This window comes from Squalius cephalus (assembly GCF_949319135.1).
Source record: "Squalius cephalus genome assembly, chromosome: 19".
Lineage (NCBI taxonomy): Eukaryota > Metazoa > Chordata > Actinopteri > Cypriniformes > Leuciscidae > Squalius > Squalius cephalus.
The window spans coordinates 8761097-8771785 of record NC_137140.1 but is presented as its reverse complement, the minus strand read 5'-3'; the positions used below and the strand labels follow the sequence as shown (position 1 = coordinate 8771785).

Sequence of the window (10689 nt, the reverse complement as noted above, 5' to 3'; positions counted from 1 at the left end):
CCCTTTTTCGCTACTGTTTTTGGGCTGCTAAACTTGTACAAAGAATGATGGAGACTGGGGGTGAGAGGGCTTCAGCAAACATACTGTACAAAAGCAAGAGCAATTATAGGTTCGAACAGTCATGTTATTCATTACAAACGGTAAATAAGGGGGGTTAGCTTACATTTTTCTGTCCACACCGTTACCGTGGTTTATCCAGCCTGTCGGTGGCGCTAGAGATCGCCTCCTTCACTCTGCATCTTGCCCGAGGAAAACAAAACGGAAAAACGCCGCTGACGAACGGAAGTTTGTAGATTCAAGATGGCGTTGGACGGGATTGACCAAGTAAGTGTTATTTATGTGTTAAATCTTCTAATATGAACAGTATGGTTAGCTGTCGGTTAGCATCACATATTTCATAGATGGAATCTGTTGTAACTGTAGTGTTTTGAAATATAAGTTGAAATGGCTGAATTTAACGCGTCAGCTCCGAATGAAGCAGAGTTTGCTGTCTCATTGTCACTGACTGGGACTGATCATAACATGGCATAACTGGATATATTACATGACACATAATAAATGTTTCGTATTTACATGCAAAATCACTGATAATAACAACAGAGATCTTTCATGCCTAATAATAAAATGATAAATCTCTGATTATACTTAAGAAATATTATATCTTTGATCATGAAATCATAATGTGAGAAATTTCTCGTTATACTTCATAACATGGTAAATGTATCATTTCAAGAAAACCTCATGAATCATCACTTCATTCCACCTGACACTGTTACACTACCTGTCCATTAATAACCTGACTGTTATTAATAATAATTGATATTATTGTTAATCATTTTTGCAGATGGATATTGAGGAGAGTAAAGGAGGCTCTGGTCTCCGACAGTATTACCTGTCTAAAATCGAGGAGCTTCAGGTGAGAATAGCCATGAAATATTGTAGTTTGGCTGACACACAATTTATTCTGTACCTTAGATATTAAGAACCATTGTCAAAAAGTTGTATTTACAATTACATGAAATCTTTGTATTTGTTTTAAATGTATATTAAATGCAGTTTACCTTAAAAGTGACTTTGATTCACTTGCATCTAAATGTAAATTCATCATTACTTTTATTGTTTTTGAAATATGGTTAAAGTGTACTGCTGGATGTAATGACAAACATTTTATGCCAAACTAAAATACACTTTAATGTCATTTCTATTGAAACATAGAAATAGTACATTAAATTGTGTGTAATATATTTAAATATATTTGTAAGTACACATTTGTACTGATGAAGTTGCAATTTACAACATTTACTCAAAAACTCAAAATGCAATATCAAAATACATGCTTCAGCTAAAAGTATAATCTAGTACTTTTACATGCGCTTTAGTGTGTGTGCAAGTCAGCACATCAAAATAAGTGTACTTATTTAAGTACACTTAAATTGCTTTTTATTTTGTTAATATTATATTATCTGCAAGTTCAGTTAAAAAACTATATACTCCACTACAAGTGCACATTCAATACAATCAAGTGCACTTCTTTTTCACAAAGGTAATTTGTGTCTAAATGTGCTTGTCTCTTTACTCAGTTGACAGTGAACGATAAAAGCCAAAATCTCAGACGTCTGCAGGCTCAAAGGAACGAGTTAAATGCCAAGGGTAAAGCTCTTTCAACAAACTTCATGAATGTCATTTTTGGTGTTCAGATGCATATGCCAAATAGCTTGTGCTATAAATATCATCAGTATGACATGACAGGATTTGTTTTGCTCTGTTTCCTTTAGTGCGCCTCCTGCGTGAGGAGCTTCAGTTACTGCAGGAGCAGGGCTCTTATGTTGGAGAGGTGGTGAGAGCCATGGACAAGAAGAAAGTGCTGGTCAAGGTTTGACAGCCATTTTTTTTCTGCTTTTCTCATGAGCTCGATCAGTGCTGAGATTGTTTATTCATGTATGTTTATGCTTTGTTTTTAGGTGCACCCTGAAGGAAAGTTTGTGGTGGATGTGGATAAGAACATTGATATAAATGATGTAAGTGTTTTGTTTGGGTTTTACAAAGGCTGAACTTTCCATCATGATTGTTCTCATTTGAGAAATGTATTTTTACAATTCATCAGAATTATTGCACTTAAGAGCAATTCATGAGAACATAAACTCATACACAGGGTTTATTTTACCTCATAAAGTTACCTAGTTTACATCATATACATCAACACACCTCTACATTATAAAAGCTGGTAAAATGTCAAGAAGCTTCTCTCAAAAGTTTAGTTATTAATTCCAATAATTCTGAATTATGTTAATAATTTTCTATTCAAACAAAAAAGACATTGCACTGTGGCACAGAGGTTGAGTAAGTGAGAAATTTATTCAGCAACCACAATCGAGATTTATGTTTGGAACAACGACACCTGCCCTCAAACATTGTGGTTGTAGCTGAGCCCTGGAAGAGTTTGGCTCGTGTTGTCGACATGTCGAGAAGACGCTATTTTCAGCACTGCAACTTCACTTTGCATGCTCTTCAAAAGGATGAAGACTTACGCTGGATTTGATACAGAAACACCAACAGCATCGTTCCTATTCGTATCACTGACACTGTGTATCAAGTGCTGATGAAGCCTCTGGTGCTGAAATTCAGATATGGTAATATAGGCGTTTTGTTTCAGACACACGCAGTAAGTAGTAGACCAATCACAACAGACTGGGCCGTCTGACCAATCAGAGCAGACTAGGCTCTTGGAAAGGAGGGGTTTTTAGAGAGACTGAAACTTTGAGCAAACTGTTTTCAGACTCTTTGAGAAATGAGGTGATGCTGTTTATTATGAGAATTAAATTAATATGAGAATTATTTTACCTCGGATGCATGTAAATCTATTGTAGGAGACCTCCAAAACAAAATTAGGGACCTTTTTTAACAGCATAATAGGGGCGCTTTAAAATAACTGTTTTCTATTTTAATATTTTTAAATGATTTATTCTATATTAAATATTGCAGCATCATTACTCCAGCCTTCAGTGTCATATGATTCTTCAGAAATCATTTTGATATGCTGATTTTTTGCTCAAGAAACATCTCTTATTATCATTGTTGAAAACAGTTGTGCTGCTTAATATTTTTAACATAAGAGACTTCTTTCAACCAAAAAAATGAAAAAAAGCATAATTATTTGAAACTTTTGACCGGTAGTGTACATATTTGTTGTATTTTCAGATCATCAGTGCTATTTTAATTTTTTTGCACTGCAGAGAGATTGTGTTTGTGTGATTGCCAGGTTCAGAAAACTAAGTAAAGCTCTGGGCAGCATCTTTTTAAGAGAAAAGCTCTAATGGGAGGGTTTAAACTCTTGGCATCTGGCGACCCCAAGCAAAATGTTATATAGAGAATTAAAGGTTTTCGGGATAACTAAACAGTGGACAATTATGCTTGCTTAATTGTAAGAAGCAGAAATCATGATGGCGATGAAGTGCCAATCAATCAGCCCTAGGTTTTAAAGTCATGAATGATACCTCAGAACTTGATCCGGAATATGGTATTCGTCATGTGGGTCATTAAACGAAAAAAAAGAAAATATAAAAAATCTGACTGATTACTGATTTGTATTAACTTGTGAACTTGTTTTATATTAACGTTTATAGTATATTCATTTCTAATATCCACCAGGTAACTCCAAATTGCCGTGTAGCACTTCGTAATGACAGTTACACACTTCACAAAATCCTGCCAAACAAAGTGGACCCACTCGTCTCACTGATGATGGTGGAAAAAGTGCCAGATTCGACGTACGAGATGATCGGAGGGCTGGACAAACAAATTAAAGAGATCAAGGAAGTGATTGAGCTTCCAGTCAAGCACCCAGAATTGTTTGAGGCTCTAGGAATTGCACAGCCTAAGGCAAGTGATAGCATAACACATTCTTATCAGGTCAAACATGTCATGTAAAAAATGCTACTGGTCTGTTGGGCAGCCGTACCTGCTTCATATTTTGTAATGTGTGTGTGTGTTGGTCTGCAGGGTGTGCTGCTGTATGGACCTCCTGGCACAGGAAAGACCCTGTTAGCCCGAGCCGTGGCCCACCACACCGACTGCACCTTCATCAGGGTGTCTGGATCAGAGCTGGTGCAGAAATTCATAGGAGAAGGTTGGTGGGCTTCCAGACAAATCAAAATCATATTACAAGGCTTGATGGGGTTTTTTTTTCTTCTTCTTCTTTTTTTCAAAAAGGACATGTGCTCCTGAGTTGGAAAATTTAGGATCTCATTAAAAAAACTCCTCAAACTGAACAAAAATGTATCAAATAATGTAAAGGGATACAAGGTGACATTTACATGATTTAAATTAAAATGATTTAATTTATAGAATACAAAAAATACACTAGGTTTTTAAATATTCATGCTTCAAACTATATTTAATAATTATGTAAATATTTATAGCCCTACTTTAATCTTTATAAACTGTGTGTGTGTGTGTGTGTGTGTGTGTGTGTGTGTGTGTGTGTGTATATACACACACACACACACACATATACAAATGTATATATACTGTGTATATTTATAAAAGAGGACAAAAAGTTGAGGCCAGTAATATACTCACTTGTACTACCATCTACAAAAAATTAAATTATTAACACCATAAAGTAAACATTGTCATAATTCATAAACTGTAAATCAATCGTTTAGCGTTAATAGCGAACTGCTCTGAAACTTTGAGCCTCTAGAACTTACGAAAGCTTCCTGTTTTTACTTTGAACATGCAGCGCTCGCATTTATTGAATTAAATCATAGTTTTTTTTTTTAAGTTTTAATAGCCACATTAGGCTGTATCGTGATTTTAAAGTTACACTATTTAAGATATTTAATACTTTATGACCTCAAGTAATTTTTTTAAAAACACAAATTTTTGTCGCAAATGCGAGTGAAGTGCTTGCACCATCGATCACTGTATGACTTTATTCTGTTAGAAGAATGTTCTCACTGCTATTTTCCTTATAATAAATATATTGACCAGGGGCTGTCAAAAAAGAACTAACGCACACCATTAATCTATAATCAAGACAAATCTGCTGTATTCCAAGTTTTCTGAAGCCATCTGATAGCTCTGAAATAGGAAAATAAAAAAAAAAATCAGTCTGATTTCTCAAGCTGGATTTATTGTCCTAATTTGACTCCACATATTCTCTGTTGTCAGGAGCTCGTATGGTGCGTGAGCTGTTCGTCATGGCCAGGGAACATGCGCCCTCTATCATCTTCATGGATGAGATCGACTCCATCGGCTCTTCTCGGCTGGAGGGCGGATCAGGAGGAGACAGTGAGGTGCAGAGAACTATGCTGGAGCTCCTCAACCAGCTGGACGGATTCGAGGCCACCAAGAACATCAAGGTGAGAAGCAAACATCTGTAAACTGTGCTGATCCTTACATGAAAGGTCTCTGGTTTTTAAAAGCTGATATATCAAACAAATTTGAATACTATTATTATTATATAATTTTCCTAGACTTGCCATACATCTTATATAGGGATCTATGATTTCCACGATGTGGAAAATGCAGATGGAATAGCAGAATCCAGTCATAAAAATGGAATTCACAGTATAATGCTGAAAGGCATAGAATTTGTCACATTTTGGTTGCATAAAGTAGGGCCTGTAAGCTTGTGTAGGGCTGTAGTGCCTATGAATATTAAAGTGCAAAAAGATTGCTATTTAAATCGGAAGTCTGCATATTTTGCGTGTGAATGAGTGGCGTGGTTTCATCCACTACATTACTCGTGTCTTTATCTGCTCACATGCCCGAGTACTAAATACATTTGTTTGCAGCACCACAGACTTATTGAGCTGCCTTTCCAATCATCACCACCAGGGGTGCTGTGACCAAACTTACACCTATGCTATTGCTATGCTTTGCTCCTGCTGTGTTTTTATCATTTTTCTATAAGAAATGTATGAATTTACTAAATACTTTCTTGTTTCCCTCAGGTTATCATGGCAACAAACCGTATTGATATTCTAGACTCTGCGCTTCTTCGACCAGGCCGCATTGACCGGAAGATTGAATTTCCCCCTCCAAATGAAGCGGTAAGCTGGGATTGTTACATATTTTTAAATTTACTCTATCATTTTGATTAGGGCTGTCACGATTCCTCGATTCAATTTAAGCACTTGATTTAAAAAAAATGCTTGATTCAATTTACCCTTGTCGAGTAACCGGCAAAATACTAGAAGTGGCGCATTCCACAAATGAGAAACCATGAACCGCATTATTAGACCATTTCTAAGGCTGCACGAAATATTAAAACCATTTAAAAACCATACTACAGCATAGATAATGCTATTGAGAATTCACAAAGACTCTGAATCAATGAAATAAATATATGCCCTGCGGGTTTAATATATGCGCTTTAATTATTTACATGCATGTAGATCATGTGCATCTCAGAGCAGCTCCGTTGACAGTAAATGCTCTCAGTAAAATCCATCTCTGCATATACTGAGTTTGGGTTGCTTCTGGGAATGCAATGTGTGCCATTTGATCAGATTTGTAATGTAAATCATTTATAAACCTATTCCAACACAGGAGAATACATAAGTATGTTTCTAAATATGCAAACTGTTTATTGCGATTTCAAAATAAAAGTTTATACCCTCGCTCTGAGTTTGCATGTTTTGATGTCCACATATTCTTGTTAAAGATATTACAGTGGCTGTAGCATTTCTACCGTAAAGAAGTGGCTAAATATTAAAGATAAAGAACTAAATGTCGTTTGGCCAATACTAAACAAGGATTTGATCTGCTGTAAAGTGTAACAACACCAAGCCTCTACACACATTTGTTATAATACATAACATGATTGTATTATATTATGTATTTTAACAGTGTTGTTCTATAAAACCATGATTACTTGATTTTGAAGTTTTATTTGAACCAATTATTATCGAGTCATTTTAAAGGCTGTTGTTTGCATTGGTCTATTTTCATTACCACAAAAAGAAATCTGTCAAAATAATCGACCGATTCTGATAGCCCTAATCTTGATTCTGAAATACTGATACTTCTGACATTATTGTAATGTATGACTCTCTAATATTGAAGGCATAAATACTAGTAGCCTCATAGCGTTATTTTGTTCTCTGCAGGCCCGTTTGGACATTTTGAAGATCCACTCCCGTAAAATGAACCTGACACGTGGTATTAACCTGCGCAAGATTGCTGAGCTGATGCCAGGAGCGTCTGGTGCTGAGGTCAAGGTGAGGTCACAGGATCATTTCCAGGCATTTATGAGCATCTATGTGGCACTTATTCAGGAGAAGCAGTGCTGAAAATCAGTTTTTATCTGTGCTTATCTGACAGGGTGTCTGCACAGAGGCAGGGATGTACGCCCTGAGAGAGAGGAGAGTCCACGTTACCCAAGAGGATTTTGAAATGGCAGTGGCAAAGGTACTGAAAACATTTAGTTTTTTTCCAATTTGTGCTTTAGTACAAATAATATTTTAACCTGCCAATCCTAATATTAGAACCATTTGTTTTCATGGATATCTCTTAATTTATAATTTACTATTTTTCACAGGTGATGCAGAAAGACAGTGAGAAAAACATGTCCATCAAGAAACTCTGGAAGTAAACATTAGACTCTATAATCTGCAGGGTTTTTTTTTTTTGTCTTTAAGTTGCTTTATTGTCATCACCCAAATGTATTCAAAAATAAATTGTTTCTCACTTAGCATGATCGTTTTTTCTTGCCACTTTGTAGAAATGCATTTAGTTGATTGTCCCATAGACCTCAATTGCTGCTTGTTTTTGCCACAGAATAATAAAGCTAATTTAAATTTTTTAATCTCACAATTCTGACTTTCTTTCTCACAATTGAGTTCATATCTCACTATTTGTTATAACTCACAATTGTTATTCTGATTTTATTTCTTGCAATTGTGTTTATAACTCACAATTGAACTGAAATGAATGGAAATTGTGAGCTATAAACTCGCAATTGAAATAAAGTCCAAATTGTGATATAAACTAGGAATTGTAAGAAATAGTCAGAATTGTGAGATAAAAAGTCACAATTACCTTTTTTTATTTTGTTTACAAGACCTCCACTGTAAGTGCAGAACTCAATTTAAGACAAACTTTAAAGTCCCCCTGTAGTCCAAAATTTTATTGCTTAAAACTCATCTTTGATCACCAAAATGACAAATTTAATCGTTTTTTCCTTGGAAAAAAAAAAAAAAGTCATGCCTCAAAATAGCTTGAATGTAACTCTTCACCCTTGCCTCATTTAGTATATGTGGTTCTATGAATATGCAAATGAGCTCCGCCTCCACTCACACCAGCTCAGAGATCCACTCACTGATGATCACATTGACCTGATTGGTTATAAGGTTGTTTGCGACGTCAGAAACGGCTTAGAACTGATCTGTGTTTGGTTCACTGCAGTTTTAAGGAGAAAATACTCAGCAATGGTGTTGACTTATGAATTTGCACATTCTTAAAGCATTTTCAAAACACCACAGACATATAAACAACATTAAAAGCTTGATTTTCACCACAGAGGGACTTTAAAACTGTTTCATGTTTATGAGTCTGATGCTGAGTATGCATCTGACAATTTACTTCAACATTGGTTCAGTCTGCTATGTCTGGGACGTGGAGTGATGCATTTACTGGCTTTCACGTGAAAGCATCAAATGCATTATTTATCAAAGGAGAGGAGACTTTAAATTTACAAGAGGTAAAGGTTCTCTTTCACTTAATGAGTGTGAATTTGAATGAAATATGGCACATGCTGACCGGGATGTTGAAAACATGCATGAAACTCATTGTTTCAGTAGTTCCAGTGCTAGTTTAGTGGTTAAACATTGACTGTTTGTTCTCTTGATATGTAGAATATTTTTTCTCAATGGATATTTCGTTAAAATAAGCTCAATACTATTAAAACAGACTTTTTCATGAAGCACTAAAAATGTCCACCGCTTTGTTTTCAGGTAGCAAAATAAATAGGAAATATTGATTGCACAATATATGTAGACTAAACTGGAGCATTGTAGGAAATGAAGTCTCCTTCCATCATGAACCATAAACTGAAGTGAGTTATGAAATATGATATATGTAAAGTTGCTACAAATTTCCATTGATTGAAACACTGATTATTGATATGATTAAAAATGAAATGTATTATTTAAAACAACAGGTTTCCATTTTGATTGTAGTTCTGGTGATTAAAATTGGAATGAAAAGTCTGCATCCTGTGATGTCTCAATTCAAATTGAGGAAATGAACTGGAAATGAAAAGTCATTCTCAGTTCTGAATGGCGCAAATCCTGGTGTTTACAAACCCAGCCCCGATGACTGTGTCCAGCTCAAAGTCCTCAACGGGACGTCAGAGGTTACACTCACTGTTAGAGAGCACGTACTGTACAGCCTGACTGACTTTGAGTTCCACTTTCTTCAGGTTTGGGTCTGATGATATACAACTATTGTGAGTATGACATTTCTGAAAAATACTTTAATGTGAAATCATACTTTTAAAGAATTTACAAGTTCCTGAAAAAGAATTTAGACCAAGTATGAATTCAGTGGTGGTTATGAAACTTATTTAAGGTTATGTAAAGCATGTCGTTATGTAGGGTTTGGATGCATTTTAAACAAATCAATGGAGTTCCTTCGCTATCCACTCATCAACTCATCCATTTCATTTTTTTTCTATTATTTTCTATTTTGTGTAGCAGTTTGTATAGGCATAATATATATTTGTCTACAAAACTAATGTCCATCATTTAAATTAATCCTTTAGATCAAAAGGTTTTTAAGATCACGAAACACAAATTCAGTCCTGTAGTTATTAAAGGGAATTTTTGAAGATATTTAGATATAAGATGTATATCAAAATGTTTTATTAGTAGTGCTGTCAAATCAATTGATCACATCTAGCATAAAAGTTTGCATATAGATATACGTGTATGTATATATACACACACGATTAATCGTTCTGATAGCGCTAGTTATTAGTAGTAGTAGTAGTTTTAATTTTTTTCACAAATGACAAATATTTGACATTTGACTACATGAGCTATACAGGGATGAAAACTACAAAAAAATGTGAAAATAAATAAATAATAAAATATTAAAATTAAATAAAGGAATATTGAATTAAATAATGATTTAAGAAAATAAATAAAACATCTAACAGTACTGTAATATAGCGAGAAGAAAATAATATTGTAACATAACTATATATATATATATATACTGTATATATATATACATATATACACACATATATATATATACATATAATTTATTTATAAACTTTTATGTTAGATGTGATTAATCACAATTAATCGATTTGACAGCACTATTTATTAGTAGTAGTAGTAGTTTTTTTTTCTTTTCTTTTTTTACAAATTAACTGAAAGAATATTTTTAGATATATGTGAAACTATTTTTTTTCTCTCAATAATTTCAACCTTTTACAGAGACTTTTATCTTCATAAAATCACAATCTCAGGATAATGCTACCACTATTTTTTACTTGAAGACCTTCAAAAAATTGTCCAAATTCATTTTAATTCAGAGATAGAAAAACTTGTAGAAGACATGCATTCCAGTCACTGCCTCTATTAGCAGAATTTTTAAATAAATTAATAATTGTACACCAAAAGTGAGCGTCACATCATTGAATCAAATGCATTTTACACAGCTTGTTCTGATCAC

The 10689-nt window shown here is 34.4% G+C and overlaps 2 protein-coding genes across 2 annotated transcripts in view; both read left to right on the top strand.

Annotated features, from left to right (window-relative positions):
- Nucleotides 1–66: 66 nt before the first annotated feature.
- psmc5 (proteasome 26S subunit, ATPase 5) lies at nucleotides 67–7700 on the top strand. The gene is made up of 12 exons (XM_079852277.1): nucleotides 67–324; nucleotides 845–916; nucleotides 1581–1650; nucleotides 1776–1873; nucleotides 1962–2018; nucleotides 3649–3879; nucleotides 4000–4126; nucleotides 5173–5363; nucleotides 5958–6056; nucleotides 7116–7226; nucleotides 7330–7416; nucleotides 7547–7700. The coding sequence occupies exons 1-12, from the start codon at nucleotides 301–303 to the stop codon at nucleotides 7598–7600; spliced, it is 1221 nt and encodes a 406-aa protein (XP_079708403.1). The 5' UTR covers nucleotides 67–300; the 3' UTR covers nucleotides 7601–7700.
- A 1677-nt stretch (nucleotides 7701–9377) lies between these two features.
- Nucleotides 9378–10689, top strand: part of LOC307147456 (uncharacterized protein) — a 6454-nt gene continuing 5142 nt past the window's right edge. The window contains exon 1 of the mRNA XM_079852192.1: nucleotides 9378–9454. The gene's annotated coding sequence lies outside the window, so the exon portion shown is untranslated. The remainder of the gene's footprint in view (nucleotides 9455–10689) is intronic.

Excerpts from the sequence above, each read along its gene's own strand:
- psmc5 (XM_079852277.1), top strand. The coding sequence starts at position 301 with ATGGCGTTGGACGGGATTGACCAA. Across the intron at positions 917-1,580 it reads CTAAAATCGAGGAGCTTCAG|TTGACAGTGAACGATAAAAG; the intron begins GTGAGAATAGCC and ends CTCTTTACTCAG. Across the intron at positions 1,874-1,961 it reads AGAAGAAAGTGCTGGTCAAG|GTGCACCCTGAAGGAAAGTT; the intron begins GTTTGACAGCCA and ends CTTTGTTTTTAG.